The 17,137-nt window shown below is 44.7% G+C and overlaps 1 protein-coding gene across 6 annotated transcripts in view; it reads right to left on the minus strand.

Moving 5' to 3' along the window:
• The window catches only part of poe (E3 ubiquitin-protein ligase-like protein poe), a 248,224-nt gene continuing 231,087 nt past the window's right edge, over positions 1-17,137 (minus strand). For all 6 annotated transcript variants that reach the window (XM_077649151.1, XM_077649150.1, XM_077649149.1 and 3 more), the window contains 7 exons: positions 13,989-14,227; positions 13,258-13,383; positions 11,230-11,424; positions 6,591-6,675; positions 5,410-5,643; positions 2,737-2,896; positions 1-122 (listed from right to left, as the gene is read on the minus strand). In XM_077649151.1, coding sequence (XP_077505277.1) covers positions 58-122; positions 2,737-2,896; positions 5,410-5,643; positions 6,591-6,675; positions 11,230-11,424; positions 13,258-13,383; positions 13,989-14,227 — 1,104 coding nt within the window. In that variant the 3' untranslated portion in view covers positions 1-57. The remainder of the gene's footprint in view (positions 123-2,736; positions 2,897-5,409; positions 5,644-6,590; positions 6,676-11,229; positions 11,425-13,257; positions 13,384-13,988; positions 14,228-17,137) is intronic.

Genomic DNA, 17,137 nt, shown 5'->3' on the forward strand with positions numbered 1-17,137 from the left:
TGAAGAATTTAAAGCAGGAATCTTTATTTAAATAGTCCTTCAATAATAAAACTTGGATCAGACCCTTAGCTGAAGTGCCTCATGCAGGAAGGCATCTGGGTTATCAATCTCCCACATCGGACCTGAAACAAAAATGCATGGCCAATAAGGACATTTTTTTTTTTTTCCCAAGCATTTAGCTATTCCGAAGCTGAACAATGTGCCCTCAAAATAATATGGACTATAGAGAGGAAGTGTACAGCTTCAGCATAGGTAAGCATAGACCTCAGCATAAAAGGTAAGTTACAGATGTGATAACACAGTGTTCCTCTCATGTCAGGTTATGCTTCATTGTTACGAAACTTTCAAGTGGTCCAGCCGAATTTCGAGTAGCTCAGCACTAGGTAACATATAGATGGCATAGCTAGTTTGTTATATCAAGGTCAACCACCGCAACATTTATGTTACACGGAGGTCTCAAATACACGTTCAAATACAATGGTGGTGACGCTGGAGAATTGAGAAACTTCATAATATTGAGGAATTCGCTATATGCAGGTTCGTTATATTCAGGTTTAACCGTAAAAGCACCTGATTTACTAACTAAAAAAGATAAATTACCGTATATTATCACGTAGCAAAAGTGGGGAGTCGATTTGTACACGAAGCAGACATATTTGTGGGGTTTAAGGTAGCTCTGGCTGAGCCACGAGTAGCACACACCCTGCGCCACGCCTATTCCCAGCAGGATGCATGCAGCTCCATGAATAAAAAAAGAATTGTTAATGCAGAGCCAAACTGCACGCTGTTTATCTGCCTCGCTTGTGCTGGCAGTCGCTTTTCTGGAAGAGCAGAAGGTAGTGCAAGTGCAAACTTACGGTAACCTCCGAAGCATGCATCATGCTGGAATCCGAAACTGCAAGACTGTTGGCACTTAGGTTAGCCGCTTACCAGGCTAATCAGCGGGGCCACGCGCGAATGTGGAAGGCTTGCGTTATATCGCCTTTGATCTCCATTCGACTTTGACTGGTCTTGTGACAGCGCCGTTACACAACTGCTGCACTGACTGCACTCACACTGCGATGCCATCCCGCAGGAATATACAGCTACTAACTTTTTCTATCATTAGCTTTAGTGCAACATTTTTGGCGACTGTGCATTGAACTCCCCAGTGCCAAAAGGTGCCCATCTAGACATCAGGCGCCGACAAGCTTCGTCGCACTACACAAATGACTGACTAGTGGTGGTGTGGCAAGTGCTCGCATCAAGGTTCATGCTTTTATCTCGCACTCGGCAACAGCCCCATGAAAGCTACAGCGGTGTGCATGGAGGGTCGGTAGCCAGGTGGCAAGTACGCGTTCACGCCTTTCGCACCCATCGAAAGCGCCTTGAAAGCAGTGGTGATAGCAGTGGTGATAGCTTTCACTCTGATGTACCAATTTCCACGCGACACAGATGTGATGCTGGATTGCCACCCATAAGGCACTTGGCCTGCTGCCACACTGCATGCTGACGTTGCCAAGCAGGGAAGCCAACCTAACTGATGCTAGGTTTTTTTGTGGCAGAATCACAAGCGCCTTTTGAAACGGCGCTATAACTTTGCAAAATGTCTCCCCATTTTTCTAGTCCAGATCGCCTAAGTTACCGTCCCTTCACTGACTAAATTAGGCTAAGCTTGTGTGCGTTTGACAAAATTTTACATTACGAATTTTGGCTATATCAAACTATTTTACGTTCTTTTACCCATTTGCTATAAAGGCAGTCTGAGCTGCACTCGTGCATTTGTGTGCTGTGCACCACTCACACATCCCACTGAATGCTTGAGTGCACAAGAAAGGGTGTGACTGGCAGCCACACAGCACACCTCTTGCTGTCACTTCTTTGCTTGAGGGAAGGCGAGAATTCGGAGCTTTTTAAACACCCTTTTGTTCTGTCTTCACACAACCTCAACACACAGTTTTAGAGGCAACAATACCTCGCTTCCACATGCTGTAAATGTGCTGCCGAGGGGCTCCAAGCCTGCTGCTTTCGAACATTCTAGGCTCTTTGATGACACACTGAAATTTATCCCGATTGCTAGGCGTCTGCTCTTTCTGCCTGAAAAATGCACTACAGAACCCTTTATACATAAATGCGCTGTTTATTAAAAGATATTATTAAACTACAGCCATAAGCAACCCAAGGCATATAAAGTTTTGAGACAAACCACCTGCTTCTTTTGGGTTCTCATTTCAATTACATGATTAGAAACTCTGCATATTACTATCATAGAAGTAATTTAGATGTTTCCTTCAGTCTGTCATGCATAGTTGCACAGTTGAGCAATTTTCTGTTTATAAAACCCTTCCATAATATGTTTTTGCACACTCTCCCAAAGGTTATGCTAATAGGGTCGAAATGGAAAAAAAAAAAAGTAACAGAGATCAGATTCATCTTAAACACTGCAGCACATCCCAGAACTGCCTTACAATTGACATTCTACAAATTAAAATACGAGTTTTCCAAGTACCTTTAGTCAAATGTGCTGTTCTTCATAAGAATGAAGTGATTCAAACTGTTATAAACGAAAACGTAGCATATGGACGGGACGTAGAAGGGTGAAGACAGGACGATTGCTAGTGGGTAGCAATCGTCCTGTCTTCACCCTTCTACGTCCCGTCCATATGCTACGTTTTCGTTTATAATATGTCTGACCAAATGGCCCCTCAGTATACTCTGTTATGATTCAAACTGCACTGAGAAGTGTTATGTGCTCACCCATGTAATCACAAAATTCCCTGAATGACTGGCACGTCAGCACTTGTTCTTCAAAGGTCCGCAGTAACTTGTCCCCGAGCTCCAGGTGCAGCTGATCATTGTGGCGGATGTAGTCTGCCAATGCCACAGACCAGCCATCATCGGTGCTACAGGCCACCTTCTGAAAATGAGAACAAAGAGACTGTGTAAGGCATACTGTATCGTAAAGCATATATAAGTGCATGCATTCACACATGTACACGAAGAGAACGAGTGTTCCATTGTAAATATCTCAAAGAGGCACTAAATGTGAACAGCAAAACCTAACTGGAGGTGACCTGAACTGAATGGCTGACATATTTTTCTGCACTTACAGTAAAACTTCGATAATTCAATCTCTGTTAATTTGAAATCCCAGATTATTCGAATAATTTCCATGGTCCCGTAATTTATAATGTAAATATTAGCGGTGTGCGAATATTGAAATTTTCGAATACGAATCGAATACGAATATGAAGGGAAAATGGCTTCGAATATCGAATATCTGTTGAGTACAAAAAAAAATTTCAGAAAATGATAAACAAGCAAATGTTGTTGCCCTTATTTTTTTCAAAATAGTGTATGGTCTTTGCAACTAAAATAAACAAAACTAGACTGCCTCAGTACTGTATAAAAAACATGATGTACACAGAAATATATACTACTTGATTGGACCGCATAACAGTATCCAAACTATAATGAGGTCATGCAAAACAAAATCCATAAAATGACAAGACTGGCAACAAAAAATAACATGATGACTAGTAAAACCTCATTCATTTGGAGTTCAAGGGACCGGAAGAAATGCCTTGTTCATCCGAAGGCCCCGGTTTATAAAATTAGCTCTAAAAAAAAATGCACCAGCTTATTTTTAGATGGTCCAAAAGAAGAATACTTAAAGACGGGGATAATAAATGTTGCAAACTGTGAAAATGGCACTAATGGTCCATTAAGCAGCTCTGAAATTTTTGAAGGCATGAACAAGCAGAGCACACTAGACAAAATAAGAAACCTACACTTACACATTGCTCCCTCAGAAAGAGTTTCGAAAACAGACTTTTGCAGCCAGCTTGTACACCAGTCTCATATACAGACTCATGCTAGAACAAACTCAGTTAAAAGATGAGGTCTCAGACAAGATGAATAATGGAGTGTATTTGGTTGTTTTCCCACAGACTAAAAAACAAAAACAAAAAAACTGACCGACGATTACAGTACTCCCTAATGCGAAATTTGAGCACAGCTTTATTCTGCAATATATTGAGGCAGAAAACTTGGATGACGCTTAAGCTATGCTTAAGGGTACAGTTAAACCTTGATGTAATGAAGTCCTCGATATAACAAAGAATTATAGTTTTCATAACTTTGCATCCATAGAACAACATGTATTTTTAGCTTCAATATAACGAAGTAGATTTTGCCGCACTTTCAATGTAATGAAATTGCATAGCTGGCTGGAAACGAACCTGAGGAAACTGTACTGCGGGTGTGAGTGGTTGAGTATAGCACGGAGTGCTGCAGCGCGTATTGAAACGTGTACGTAATATGGGTGCCGCCTGGCTTTCACATACAGAGTGCATAGGCAGACGCAAATACGACGATGATCACAGTGGCGAGCATGCCGCTGGCTGTGCCATCTGGGGTAGTACAGGCAAGGCTGGCATGTGTGCCAGGCCAGCACGCGGCTCTCGCCCAAAATCGGTGCCGAAAGTGGCACGCTGCCTGTGCTCAAAGGCAGTGCACAACATTTGTCGCGTTTACAGATGCCCAAAGCTGGGCAAAAGGACTGGAAGGGTCAGTGCTGTTGGTACACACGTCAGCTGTGAAGCCCGTCATGCGCTTCACACCTGACAACCTCGCTTCTCACTCTGAGCGTATGTGCAAAAATACTCTTGAGCGTATGTGCAAAAATACACACTCTCGCACTTATGGCAGAAAATACGAGGTGCGAGGTGGGCCTGAGTTCGCTTCATTGGTGGTGACAGGAGGACACTCTTTCGCTCTCGCCGACATGGAGCGGAGCTTCGGTGCTACACTTTTGAGCATTGCTCCAGACAGACAGGACGGCAAAGAGTACACCTGCTTGACTGATGTACACCAGCTTGTTGACTATGGGCTTCAGCAGTTTTTCAACTGATGCGGTACAGCAACACTTGCTGCCGAAAGAGTAAGATAAAAGACAGAGGGTAAATAACAAAAAATTGTGATTTCAGAGCTTGCACTGCATGGATAGCTTAGAGCGGGGCTGAGGAGTGTAAAAATGAAAAAGTAACACAAATACAGGTCACTGCAAAAGGGAGAGAGCGATAAAAGAAAAACAAAACAAAACAAACGGCACTGCCATTTTCAAGTGGGACGACATCGGCTTGTCTCATGATCCACTGCTCAGCTCACTTCATGCATAGTGCAATAAATGTTCTCTTCTCATTGAAAGGTAATTTTGTTAATTGTTCTTAAGTAACAAATATCTGGATGCAAGGCTGCAGCTCGTGTAGCCTTTTTGAGGGCACTTCTGATGAGAACTGCCAAGACAAACAAATTTCCATGATCCCGTCAAGTGTGTGAAACGGCAACTGTGAAGTTCCTTTTTTTGTGCTTGAGTGCTCGGAGCAGCACCACCTACTAGAGTTCTACAAAGAGAATGATGGAGCATGCCTTAAACATGATGTTGTACAGGCCATCCACCATGCCAAGGAAGCAGAGGTAGGGCCTGTAGACAGCAAATTCTCGAGGCACCATGTCAGGCAGTGTTGAGCAGCCTTGGGGGCTCAAATGACGTGCATGTGCCAGTATCAGCATGCGCCGCACCAGCGAAGCACGGCCATACTGCCAGCGATTGTGGGACCACACTGCCAGCGCCATGGTAGCCCAGTAGCAGGGACCTTCACTCTGCAGCATGCAAATAAATGCCACTCAATATTCTATCAACTCAAAGCTCAAACCATAAACTAGGCACAAAGAGAAATACACAGTGAAGCAGTAGGCAGCGAGTAACTTTCCTTTCTATCCCAACATTTCCCCTGCTGTGCAGCCTCATGCATTGCACACTCACATTTGCTTTTGTCTTTAGCAGTGATGGCAAAGCAGGCAGAAGAAACCTTCTAATACTTTGGCTGTTAACTGCTTGCTTTCACTGCTAGTCATTTACCATGCCACTGTGAGAAGAAAACAATCAGATTCCAGCAAGTGAAGTTAAGGATAAAATGAGTCATAGGCAAAAAATCGAATCTTAGAGAAATGCACGAAAGAAGCACAGTCACTAAAACCAAGGAAAGCATAGGGGAATTTATTTTTGTGGTGCTAATTATTCCTAATAAAATGCTATGCTGATATTTGGCTTTTCATCATTTGTTAAGATGTCCATTTTCCCCTTCTGCTCCAACATTGTTCATGTCAGGCTCTTACCAATTTAAAAAACAAAAAAAAAAACAAAAGTGCATAACCGTGGTGCTACTGCAGTCATGTAGGTGTATTTGTAATGTCTGATATCGGCATATAAGTATCAAGCTTTATAACTGGTGTATGAGCAGAAATTGAAGTAATGCTGGTAGGGTGGCTAAAATGTTCCACCAGTGGAAAGAGCCCTTGCCACTAAAATAAAGCTAAGCTCAGTGCATCACCACAGATGAAACAGAAAAAATCGTGCTGAAATGCTTTCGAAGCTAGAAAGTAGGCAAACTACGCTCGACAGATTCGGACGTAGTCGTTAATGTAACACATATCCTTTGTAGTTAACTTGTATTACATCACTAAAAAGAAGACCGTTGTTCCTAAACATCTGAAGCATTAGCTAAAACAGCAGTTTTTGTAATCACAAAAAAATATGGCCTGCTCACCTCAAAACAGTTTTCAACCTGACGCTCGGGTGACATCTCCAGGAAGTTTGAAAGGTTCTTCTCCTCCCGTGCTACACACCTTGTGCTAAAAAGAAATAGAGGCAGGTGCATTGAAAACTTGGAAGCCTTCTTAACCACAATCTTAAAGAAGAGAATGCAATAGCATTTAGGTTGCCTGCTACAGTCTTCACAATGAGCACCTATGTTCATGCAATTTCTATGCCAAAATTCCAGTCAGGACCAATTCCATCGCCCTTATATGGTATGCATGATATGCTATAAAATGTTCAAGTACCTGCCATTGAATTATAATATAAGATTGCACTAATCCAACCAACGAATCATCTCAATCCACTCACCAATCCTCGCTAATCCACCTTAATCCATTTTCTAGGGTGGGCCTAATTCCAAAATATTGGGGGTCCTCAGATTTTCAAATCTGGCAGTGCCTTACGATTGGTCCACTGGAGGTCACGTGTTGATATCACGACCCTCTCAATCGCATTCATAGATCGCGGGAAGTGCTCATACCACTGCTGGCACAGTGGTGCAGCGGTTCAGCACAGCCACCGGTGAGGTTTGTGAAACCCTGGCTGTTTTTCCAGAGTTCCCGTAAGGCTCACAAGTAATGCCACTGTGGGCAGGTGGCAACTGCATTTAATTTCACAACGGTGGGCAGTCTCCTCACAATCCGGTGCGCAGGTTGCTATGATGTAACGAAGTCACATGACCTAAATGCCATCACATTAACACTGGTACGTGCTCTGCATGGCCTTTTGAATGTCTACACTCCTTCGTGAATCAATGCAACATGCACAAGCCCAGTTGTATCCTGTCACCATGATCATCCCACAACAGAACTCCAGCCTAATCTTAGAACTAGTGCTTTGCGGCGCGTTCACACTTGGGCGGAATCCGCAAGTGGAATCCGCTGCCGCGACAGAGATTCCGCTGAAATACCCAGCGGAAAGCTTGATCAGTCTTGGACAGATTTCTGCCGCTGAAAAAATTCTGCCAATTTCCATGGGCCAATAGGACGGTGAGTAGGAAGTTTCATTCCCACGGCGACAAACATGGCGGTGCCCTTCGAAGAAAGACCCCTCGCTTCGAACAGAATTAGTCTTCGTTATTGCACTTTTCAGTGTGCCCACTGGCCATAAATCGGGCACTAGTCTTTCGCTTCATCTCGCCTATAAGAAAACGTACTAGTAAATTTGCTTTATTTTTTAATTTATACTGACGATTCTGCTGCTTCTAGGCTAAAGAGGAGCATCAATTTGTTGACAAAAATGGTTCCTGTCTTAACCAGACGACGCCACTCGGCTAAGCTTATCGTTTCATCTCTGCATATGCTGAACTAAAAGTGAGAATGTGAGAAACGGCATAACGTCCAGCAAAATACCCGCATATAGTGTACGTAAGCATGCATACGCTTATGGTACGTAGACAACATCAATTTATGCTCTTTTCTATCCACATCTGTGTATGCCGTGAGCGGCAGCATGGCCGCAAGTGTGAATGAGGCAGCATTCGCGATCGAGCAAAGTTAGCGATGATGATGATGATGGCTGCAGCTAGCGCCGCTCCGTGCCTAACACAGCAGCCTTTTCAGGCTTGCTTTGCTTGTCTAGCGTGACACCAGGTGGCATTTGTAGCGGCAATTGATTTCTTTAGCAGCATTTTTTTGTATGGATTTGAGAACAAGCATTCTTATTTTTTTATTTTCATTTGTTTCAGCGGCTTAGACACTTTCTGTGTAAAAATTAACTTTAGAAGCAACGCTGATGGCCGATTCTTTCATTGGCAGGATGGGGGAAGGGAGAGGGGAAGGGAGAGGGACGACGAGACGCCGCCGCCGTGTTGCATTCGCCATTTTGCGTGTGTGTAGTCCTTCGTCTGCATGTATGCGTGTGTCAACTGTTCTCTGATGGTGGTTCGTGTTTTGGAGATGCCAGGCCTGCCTGGCGGCGTGTAGTCGTACGTCTCCGCTTGTAACTGCGTCGTCGGTTGATTGTGATGAGTTCTACTGCCAGAAAACGAAAAGTTCTGTCTTTTGAAGACAAACTCGCAATTTTAAATGCAGTCTTCGCGGGCGAGAAGAAGGACATTGCCGACCATTTCAGCATTCCAGCGAGCACCCTATCAACGATTTTGAGTGCGGAACACGGCATCAGAAACGCAGTGGAGTCTGGAACAAGCTCGAACAAAAAAAGACTGAAGCTGTCCACATACGCTGATGCGGACAAGGCAGTGTTCACGTGGTTTTTGGACACGCAAGCCAGAAATGTGCCCATAAGTGGAGCAATTTTACAACAGAAGGCAAAGGATTATACATGTATCTTGGGCCATGACAATTTCAAGGCAAGCAACAGGTGGCTGCAGGGATTCAAGAGCCGGCACGGTGTCGTAGGAAGAGTAATCAGCAACGAATCTGCCTCCGAACACAGCGATGGTGCTGCTTCGTGGGTGGCTGACAAGCTGCCTGGAATTCTGAGTTACTTCAAGGCGGCTGAAATCTACAATGCTGACGAGACAGCTCTATTTTATCAAATGCTTCTGGGCCGCACGCTAGCGCTAAAAGGCGATGACTGCCGCGGCGGAAAGCAGATCAAGCTCCACATAACGATTCTGCTGTGCGCCAACCTCGACGGCACAGACAAGCGAGCCCCGCTAGTTGTCAGCAAAAGTGCCTGTCCCAGGTGTTTTAAGCGAACGAAGCGTAGGCCCGTGAAGTATGTGGCGAATTCCAAAGCGTGGAAAACTCGGCCAATATTTTCCGAGTGGTTAAAGGAATTTAATGAGGACGTCAAGCGGCAAGGCCGTCAAGTTTGCCTACTGCTGGAAAATTGCTCGGCGCACCACGTCAAAGGCCTGCAGCTGTCTAACATTGAACTGCATTACTTCCCGGCCAACTGCACGTCCCTAATACAACTCCTGGACAAAGAGGCCATTAACAGTTTCAAATGCAGTTACCGGCGCCGACTAATCCTGAAGATACTTCTTGACATCCGTCTTGAACGGGAGATGAATATTGAGATTTATCAAGCAGACAAGATGCTTGCTGCCTCCTGGCAAGAGGTCAGGGCAGAAGTTATCACGAATTGCTTTTTAAAGGCCGGAATAGCCAAAAACGCACAGGCTGGTGCCAGCGAGGAGGAGGAGGAAGACCTTTCTACTCCGTCTGATGTGGCCAAAGCGTGGAACGAGCTACGCACTAACGGTGGTGTACCCGACGACGGTGAACTGAGTGACTTTTTGTTTGCCGGCAACGCCGCCGTGGCTACAGAAGAAATGACGGATGCAGCACTAGCTGAAAGCCTGCAAGATCCCGATGGCGATGATGATGGTGCCTGTGAGGCAGATCCGTGTGACGTGCCTGCTGCAAAGGAGGTGATGAACACAATGGACGTTTTGCACCGTTTCGTCGGCTCGCGCAATGATGGAGCTTTACACGATTTAGATTCTTTAGAGCGGCGTGTTGTGCCTTCACTCGTGCAGAAGAGCTTGCATGTAACGAAAAATTGCAAGCTTTTGTCAACTTCATTATATCCAGGTTTAACTGTAATCCAGAAACAATCCTGCTCAATGGAACCCGTTAACATGAGGTATAGAAGCACTGAAAAACTGCTCAAATAAAATAAGCACCAAACTAACAGGGACTATTTTTATATGGCTTGGCTGACAGCTGACATTAAGTACACTGTTCATGATGCACTGGGACTATGAGTGGAGAAAAATGGTGGCTCCATCGACCAAAGACTGCACTGCAGCATACTGGCTGTTCTGCTTTACTGCCATCTTCGTCTCAGAACAGTCGGGGTTGGTAATGGCTGCTGCCAAGAGATGCGCCACTTCAAACAAATGCACAGCGTTGAACACAACTAGCACAATCCAATGAACATGTCAAACACAAACACATGGCTACAGCAGACAAACATTTTTGCACTTTTGCGCTCTGTTTGGGCATAGCACCGAGAGCGCTAGTGTTAGGCTACACTCGCCGTGAAAACCTGTGCTGCACTGGCACAGCACTTTTGTGAACCTGCGCAGGAAGTGCAGCCCAATAAAGGAGACCTGCAGTGTGGTAGTGGTGCTATACAGGAAAGCCAATCTAATTGGTATTTAAAGTCAAAAATTGGGAAAAGGTCTCTTTCTGCTCTCTATGCAATGGATGCTGAGGTGCCATCCCTTCGTTGATTAAACTGTGCTACGCATGCATTTATAGCAACAGCTGTTAAAAGCCTGCCTCCTGGTTCTGCAGTGTTGACAGCATTGGTGTAACATGAAGAAACCAGGAACAAATGGGAGCGGTACCTATTGCTGCACTATGCATATGTGGTATCTTCTGCACGCATCAACACGCTGTCTTTGAGCTGTTTGTACCTCTATGCACAGAGGGCACCACATGCACAAACAGGATGGCAAACGATGGCACAGCAAATTACACATTTGGCATTGCAAATAGCTGTCTTGTAAATGGTGGTCCGTTTTTTTTTTGACAATATCTTATTAAAAATTTAAGTCATATCGAATTATTCAATTTTTGACCAGTTTGTATTAATGAGGTTTGACTGTTTATCTCATACATAACAATTCAGAAATTCAAAAGGGAGTAAATAAAATAGCGTAGTTGACGTACGTGTTTATAACATAGAGGACCATGTGAAGGAGGTAGGGGATGAGGTGCATGTTGCTCTGAGGCCCACCGCCACCACTGTCCTCACTGAAGGAGCGTTCAAAGGCAAAGCGGCTTAGCAGAAGCTTCAGGTCGTGCAATGTTGACATGTAGCCCACATCCAGATGGCCCGTGCAGTCCTGGATGTAAGTGTTGTGCCTGCTCCATGGCACAACGAACAAGGACACACATCAGAAATGTGCCAGTCAGTGGCCACAAGTAAACACTTTGGTTGATTACACTCTTTCAAGAAACCTAACTATACTCTAGTTCATAACCTGCCTGTGGGGCTGTGGAAGCCACAGACCTCCATAACCAATCAAGAAGGCAAACACATTTATATGGTATTGTCTATGCATCGTTGTCTGCTTGCCCTCTGTGGCATCTGCAGACACAGGCTGGAAGAGAGATGAAACACACAATTGATGCCAATACAATAGTAGAGAGCTGCCACTAATATTGAGCAGCTATGCTGTGGAGACCAGACATGGCAGGGGGAGGAGTCCATGTGGACATGATATCAGCAATACTATGCGGCAATAAGAATTGAATAGCTGCATTTATTGTTCAAAAATCGGTGCTGTGAGCCTTACTGCAGAATAAAGTGGAACACCAATGTGTTACAGCTGTCCTACAAAACGAGTTGGTGAGGGCTATTCAGCGGGCATCACTGTCACAAAAGCCAGTGCACTATCTTCTCAGAGTCCTCTGGTGTGCTTTGATAATTTACAGTTCATTTAATTAAATGTGCACAAAAATTTATTTTAACAATGTCTGAATACTAGGCTGAAACATGGTTTGGTTTATGGGGGTTTAACGTCCCAAAGCGACTCAGGCTATGAGGGACGCCGAAGTGAAGGGCTCCGGAAATTTCGACCAACTGGGGTTCTTTAACGTGCACTGACTTCGCACAGTACACGGGCCTTCATTGAAATTCGACCGCAGCGGCCAGGATTGAACCCGCCTTTTCCGGGTCAGCAGCTGAGTGTCATAACCATTGAGCCACCGCGGCTGCTCTACAGAGATCGAGTGCCAGGCACATAGCCAGAAATTTTTTTTCAGGAGGGGCCTGAGGCAGTTGCATAGGGCGAAGCCCGGGGAGGAGGGGAGGGGCAGGGCCCATGCCTAACAAGAGAGAATAGTTATTAGTGGAAAAAAAAAAAAAAACCCCCAAAGGATGCAGACTGGAAATGCCGTCCCCCCTGCCGAAAATGTGGTTCTTATCCACTACTCCGCAGTGGCGATACCAAGCCGTTTTGAATGTGTTGTTATACCTGCAGTCCTGATGTGGCTGCGAGCCACCACTGCATGGGTGGCGCTGCCATCACTGGTTGTACTGGCTGCATATGGCAAACAGGCAGCCAGGACTCTATTACAACTCATGCCTTACTCTGCTACAGCATATTACCGCTATAAATTCCGCCCCAAGATGAAACTGAAGTTCACGACCACATTTGGTACGCAGCTGAAGGGAGAGCAAAGATCATTTGATACGCTGCCCATTTGTTTCCAGAAAGTGGAGTTTTGGGCTGCTAGATTTGTCACTACATTTCGAATGCTTCTGGACACTTTTCAAGAGGAATGCCCCTTCAATGAGGCTGTATGTATTTCCCACACTCTTGACTAACTAGTGACATTTCTGGCTGGCCTTTCTGGGTTTGTATATGTTGTAATAGCAGCCAGCTGTTTGGCCTGGCTTAGTTATGTTGGCTTAGCTAAGGGCATCAGCTGCCTGTTGAGAAAATACTCAAGCTAACACAAAAATTTCATGTAATCTACATGTCATCTATGTGCAATCCATGTGTCAAGTGGATATTGTAAGAGTACTCATACAGTTGGCAAATCACCACTGCACTTCATAAAACAAATGTCTGGAGTGGCGGTGAATCGCCTAATACCGCTTTATGCAGCCTATTTCGCGAAGTACAGCTACAGTAAAAATTTACCGAAGTGGAAATTTTTAACAGTGCACTCCGAACAAAGGCATCTCACCTGGCAAGGCAACTTGCAAATTGTGATTCTGGTACTTGCGGACCCCAAAGTGGAAGCAGACCATTACACTTGGTGTTTGCATTTTGTAATGCTGCACTTTCCCATTCATCACGGCCTCTGGCATGCCTGAAATCAAAAGGAGTCATCCACAGTGTACTTTAAACTTAGTGCATTGTATTCAGTTCATAAGCCAAACTCTGTACAGGGTGTTTCATTTAAGACTTACAAATTTTTACAAGCAGGCTTTTTGAATTAGGAGCGCTTTCTTCAACATCGCACTATCGGCAGTGGTGTCCATAAAAATACAGCTAAGACGTGTTGACTACCAGGCTGGTTAACTACTATTTAATAGTTAACCTTTTAACTATTACAGTTAGGTTCCTCATTTATTGAAAGGTTTGTATCCCACTGTAAGCTATACCCTAATCAGCTTCTAGATTTCCGAAATTGCCATTCTCGTTGCCACTATAGCGCAAGGAATTTTGGGACTGCATACCGGTGAAACCGAAAACATGCAGCTGGAAAGTGCTAACCATGCCTATGAGTTCACATCACACAGCAGCGCGCCTGTCACGAGCTCTCTGCCCACTTACCGCTCCTATCCGGCCCTACATGACCAAAAAAATGCAGAGCCAATTTTTTGCATAAAATTATGTGGAAGGCAGTTTTCATGTCTGCCTGTCTCACGGTTGCCAATGACAGCATCAGCAATTCAGGAAGAGCCAACTTACCTGACAGCAGCCATGTGGCAGTCAACGTGGACAATATTGAAGTGGGTGACAGTGGAGTACCCAGGTGTCTTGCGAGGTTTCGCTTCGAAATCGTCCAGGTTGCATCGCTTTGTGAATGTGTAGATACCGAGTAGCTTGCCAGGCTGGAACTTGTATCCCTCTCGGCAAATGATACACACAAGGCCAGCTTCTTCACCCAGATCTTCCATCTGCTTGAGGATTGAGCTCTTGGCGGTTACCTGCATAGCGAAAGTGTGTTTGGCTGATTAGCAATGGCATGATGAGTGGGCATGACAGACCTACCACACAGCAACGTGAGGATACAAAAGTTCTTTTGTATCCCCACCTTGCTGGGCCCTAACTGGCAGTATTTAGGACCAAGCAGAAGATGAAAGAATGCTTATGGTCTTGTTTTGTATCTTCAAAGCAAGAAGTGCAGGCTATCTGAGCTGACTCCCCTGAATGAACTGTTCAAAGGAGTCAGTAATACATCTTCAGTAATATATTACTGCCCTCAAAGATCAATGCAGAAGCTCAGATTTGGTATCCCCACCTTGCTGGGCCCTAACTGGCAGTATTTAGGACCAAGCAGAAGATGAAAGAATGCTTAAGGTCTTGTTTTGTATCTTCAAAGCAAGAAGTGCAGGCTATCTGAGCTGACTCCCCTGAATGAACTGTTCAAAGGAGTCAGTAATACATCTTCAGTAATATATTACTGCCCTCAAAGATCAATGCAGAAGCTCAGATTTGGTTACCTTCGGTACAATGAGAGGAAGGACTACTTCCCCAATGCCGTATTTACAGACAACGTGAGGGGGGAGTGTTAGGCGAGGGCTTGAAAAAAAAAAAGAGAGGGGACATATGGGAGATATGGAAGAAACTAATACATCGATATTGTTTGAGAAGCAACGCTTCAGAAATGCATGCAATACCATGGAGTGCAGTAGAGTCCTTGGCACGTTAACGCACGCAATCTCCCATGAAGCAACGGCCGTAGTCCTGTACCCCTTTCCCTTCTTTCCTTTCCCTACCCCACTCAACTAGTTCAAAGCCTTCTATTTATAATGGGCCACATTGCCTTCTTTCTACGTTCATACGTGCCTTTTCCTTCGCCTAACGTGCTACACAGCCCCAAGGCCATCAAAAAGTTTTCTAGCAGCTTGCGAGCCTGGCGGTGAAGGTTGCTATAAGTATCTTGAAGAACAACAACAACAAAAAAAAACTTATATTTGTACCTTAGTTCCAGATATAATGTGAGATGAGCTCAGAAATAGATGGGCAGAGAAAAAAAAAAAAAAATGCGCATCATCATATTCGTGTAAGTACGGCACCTTCAAATTTCATGCAAATCCTCATAAAATTCACTGCCTTGGTTTGGTTACAATGAGGATTAAATAGAAAGCAGGTATAGACATAAAAAATAGGGGTGTGCAAATACTGAAATTTTCGAATACGAATCGAATACGAATAAGAAGAAAAAATGGCTTCGAATATCGAATTGAATATCGAATATCTGTTCAGTACAAAAAAAATTTCAGAAAATGTTGAGCAAGCAAACATTGTTGCCCTTATGTTTTTCAAAATAGTGTATGGTCTTTGCAACTAAAATAAACAAAACTAGACTGCCTCAGTACCATATAAAGAAACATGATGTGCACAGAAATGTATACTACAGTCGCCGATGGATTTTTCGAACTTGAAGGGACCCGAAAAATGGTCCGAATAATCAAACAGTCCGAAAAATCCGTGAAGTACAAAAAATCACTTTATTGAGATGAAATCGGCTTAAAAATGCCACTGCTTTAACCTTGCGGAAAATTTCTCTTGATGACAACGATTTGCACCTGTATTTGCGCCAAAATTGTGCTTTCACTGTACATGCTAGACAGCAAGGTCACCGCATTTAGTTGGAATACTTCCCACGCTTCTTTGACGGACCCGGCGGGGCCTTGTTGTCCACAACCCGAGTGTGCACCACACTGTTCGTCAAACACATGCAAAGATAAGGCACCTTTCGGTCAAAGCAGCGGAACCACCAGACGCAATCACAAAACGGCGAACGGATGTAACTTTGTGAAGACTGAGCGCCACTCGGTCGACGCGGTCAGAGAAACCCAAGTGATGAAGCAGCGAATGGCGAACGTATGTGACCCGCCATGGTGGCTCAGTGGTTAGGGCGCTCGGCTACTGATCTGGAGTACCCGGGTTGGAACCCGGCCGCGGTGGCCGCTTTTCTATGGAGGCGAAACGCAAAGGCGCCCGTGTGCTGTGCGATGTCAGTGCACGTTAGAGATCCCCAGGTGGTCGAAATTATTCCGGAGCCCTCCATTACGGTACCTCTTTCTTCCTTTTTTCTCTGTCCCTCCTTTATCCCTTCCCGCCGAGGTGCGAGATAGCTCCTCCACAATTTCCTTCCCCCAACAACAAATTTTCAACGTATGGGACAAGCGATAACTGCCCGCGACAACGTTGGCAACAAAACCAAGTTGACGGCAATGACAATCCGGCTGCCGCCTCGAAGTGTCAGAGATCGCAGGGACCTCTACTGGCAAAAATGAGGCATCGAAAGTATGTCAAGCCAATCCAACTGCAGTGTAAATCCACTTCCATCCAAGATGGCGCCTGCTGCACCGGCGAAAAGCCGATCAGATGGCCGATTTTGGCCCGCAGGCGACTGAAATTAGTCCGAAAAATCGAACTTTTGGACTTTTGACGTCCGAAATATCTGTCGCGAATATGTATGCGCTTCTATGGGGTGACTGACGGTGCCTCATCGAGGTCTGAAATATTCTACAAGCCCGAATTATTGGAGTACGAATTACCCGTCGGCTACTGTACTTGATTAGACAGCATAACATTATCCAAACTATAATGAGGTCATGCAAAACAAAATCCATAAAATAACAAGACTGGCAACAAAAAAATAACATGATGACTATTAAACCTCATTCATTCAGAGTTCAAGGGACCGGAAGAAATGCCCGGTTCATCCGAAGGCCTCTGTTAATAAATCTGATTGAGCATTAAGGGGGGAGACGGCTCTTAGAGGCGAAAAAAATTGCGAAAAAATCGATTTTTCAAAAATGTAATTTTCGAAATCTGCAGCTGTTTCTCTACCACCCTGTGAATTTTCTAATCTCTAGAGCCAA

This window comes from Amblyomma americanum, chromosome 1, assembly GCF_052857255.1.
Source record: "Amblyomma americanum isolate KBUSLIRL-KWMA chromosome 1, ASM5285725v1, whole genome shotgun sequence".
Classification (NCBI taxonomy): domain Eukaryota; kingdom Metazoa; phylum Arthropoda; class Arachnida; order Ixodida; family Ixodidae; genus Amblyomma; species Amblyomma americanum.